The 2,561-nt window shown below is 45.8% G+C and overlaps 1 protein-coding gene across 1 annotated transcript; it reads left to right on the top strand.

The window, feature by feature from the left end:
* Nucleotides 1–6: 6 nt before the first annotated feature.
* LOC116548283 (myosin-7-like) lies at nt 7–2,556 on the top strand (the record flags this gene model as incomplete). The annotated part of the gene is made up of 4 exons (XM_032273825.1): nt 7–32; nt 180–303; nt 585–721; nt 2,328–2,556. Coding segments are annotated over exons 3-4 (327 nt in total), but the record flags the coding sequence as incomplete, so codon positions are not given.
* Nucleotides 2,557–2,561: the final 5 nt, after the last annotated feature.

Below are 2,561 nucleotides of genomic sequence, written 5' to 3'. Positions count from 1 at the left end.
AACCGCATCCTCTATGGGGACTTCCGGCAGAGGTGGGTATGAGGGCGCCCCAGGGCTCAGAGAACAGGGGGAGCCAGGGCTGCCCTGGTGGGAACAGGAGTCTGCAGGTGGCTCTGGAATTCTGTGGGCAGAGCAGATCAGTGCAGAGCATGACTGACTCTGGACACTTCCCTCCTCAGGTATCGCATCCTGAACCCAGCAGCCATCCCTGAGGGACAGTTCATTGACAGCAGGAAGGGGTCAGAGAAGTTGCTCAGCTCCCTGGACATCGATCACAACCAGTACAAGTTTGGCCACACCAAGGTGAGTCTAGAGCCCTGTTGGGTGGTTGCAGGGTAGGCGGCCATGTTGAGTGAAGCAGAGAGGAGTTCAGAAAGCAGATCCCTAATTCTGGCTTCCTTACTAACCATATCAAGGGCTGAAACCCAGGCTTTATTCCAGTCTTGTCAAATCTTTACTCTCACTTCTAGAAGCCCGGGGTGATGGGTTGTCTGGGGGCTCATCCAGGGTCTTCCACCCTCTCCTTCCACCCTGGACAACCCCCTCTGAGGCTGTGTCCCCTTACATCTACTCCTTGCCTGCAGGTGTTCTTCAAGGCAGGGCTGCTTGGGCTGCTGGAGGAGATGCGGGATGAGAGGCTGAGCCGCATCCTCACACGCATGCAGGCCCAAGCTCGAGGCCAGCTCATGCGCATTGAGTTCAAGAAGATAGTGGAACGCAGGTCAGCCAGGAGGAAAAGGGAGGGGTGCACCAGGGGTGCACCAGAGATGTAAGAGGCAAATCCTCAGTGTCAACTAGTGTGGGTCAGAAGACCTGGGTTTAGACCTATAAGCTGGCCCGGGCAAGCTTACTTTACCACTTGGAATCTCACTGCAAAATTTTTTTTTTTTTTTTTTAAGAAAATTCAATATAGGAAAATGCAAATTAAGATGCCAATGAGATATCATTTTAAAATTAGACTTTGCTTGCTCAAATGGTCTACAAATTTTAAAAAATGAAAGAAGTACACGAAATAAAAGATAACATAATTTAAAAAAATTTTTAAGCCACTAGACTGACAAAAATTAAGAAGGTTGACCCACTGCTTACAGATGTGTAAATTAGTGCAACTTCCTAGGAAAAGTTTATCACTATCTCTTAAACAGCTGCATACTTTTCCATTCCACTCCTGAGTACATTCCTACAGAGAAACTTTTATACATGTACACCATGACACGAAAAATAATCTTTTTAGCAGCACTGGCCATAATAGCAAAAATCTTAAAACAGCTTGAATTTCCATCCACAGGGGAATGGGTAAATAGTATTATAGTCATTCAGTAGAACATTATAAAACAGTGAAAAGAAGTGAACTCCAACTATATGGTACAATATGTTTGAACATTAAAGCATATTGTTAGTAAACAAAAATCTTAGGAGGATACATATAGTATGATGCAATTTTTATAAAGCTCATAAATATCAAAACCAGCCATTCATTGTTTAAAGATACATGCACATGGCTGGGCATGGTGGCTCAGGCCTGTAACCCCAGCACTTTGGGAGGCTGAGGCAGGCAGATCACCTGAGTTCAGGAGTTGAAGACCAGTCTGGCCAACATGGTGAAACCCTGTCTCTATTAAAAATACAAAAATTAGCTGGGCATGGTGGCGGGCACCTGGAATTCCAGCTACCAAGGAGGCTGAGGCTCAGGAGAATTGCTTGAACCCGGGAGGTGGAGGTTGCAGCGAGCTGAGATCATGCCATTGCACTCCAGCCTGGGCAAAAGAGTGAAACTCCATCTCAAATATAAATAAAATAAAAATAAAGGTACATACATATGTGGTTAAAGTCATTTTTGAAAAAGCAAGGAAAGGAAAAATAAGATTCAGAATAGCGGCTGCTCCTGGTGCGGTAACAGGGGTGTAGGAAGGAAGTCACGGGTAGATCAATGGCTGGTAACACTGAAGTGTTTGGGTGGTGGATTCATGGGTAGTCATTTTGCTTTCATGCTTCGTAACTTACATACATATTATAGATATTCTCATATGTAAACTCCTACCTAATTTTTTAACATATTTGAAGTTCTTATGAGAATAAAAAACTGAACAGAGTAGACACTCTGTAAGTGGTAGTGTCCATTATCACTAATATCCCAGCTGGGAAGATAGAAACTGCCCTTTCATCAAACTGATTAATAAATATTTATCAAGCAACTCCATGTTCAGTGTAGTGATGTTGGGGATGGGCATGCACAGGAAGGAAGGCTGTGTGCCTACAAACTGGCTTAGTCCGGCCCATGACTGGGAAGCACTGTTTCATTGTGCCCCACCCTGCCTCCTCGTCAGGGATGCCCTGCTGGTAATCCAGTGGAACATTCGAGCCTTCATGGGGGTCAAGAATTGGCCCTGGATGAAGCTCTACTTCAAGATCAAGCCACTGCTGAAGAGCGCAGAGACGGAGAAGGAGATGGCCACAATGAAGGAGGAGTTTGCACGCCTCAAAGAGGCGCTGGAGAAGTCCGAGGCTCGCCGCAAGGAGCTGGAGGAGAAGATGGTGTCCCTGCTGCAGGAGAAGAACGA

Source organism: Sapajus apella, unplaced genomic scaffold, assembly GCF_009761245.1.
Source record: "Sapajus apella isolate SASKATOON/1434 unplaced genomic scaffold, GSC_monkey_1.0 scaffold9143, whole genome shotgun sequence".
In the NCBI taxonomy this organism is placed as follows: Eukaryota; Metazoa; Chordata; class Mammalia; order Primates; family Cebidae; genus Sapajus; species Sapajus apella.
The sequence above is the reverse complement of the archived record's forward strand: the minus strand, read 5'-3'. Positions and strand labels throughout refer to the sequence as shown.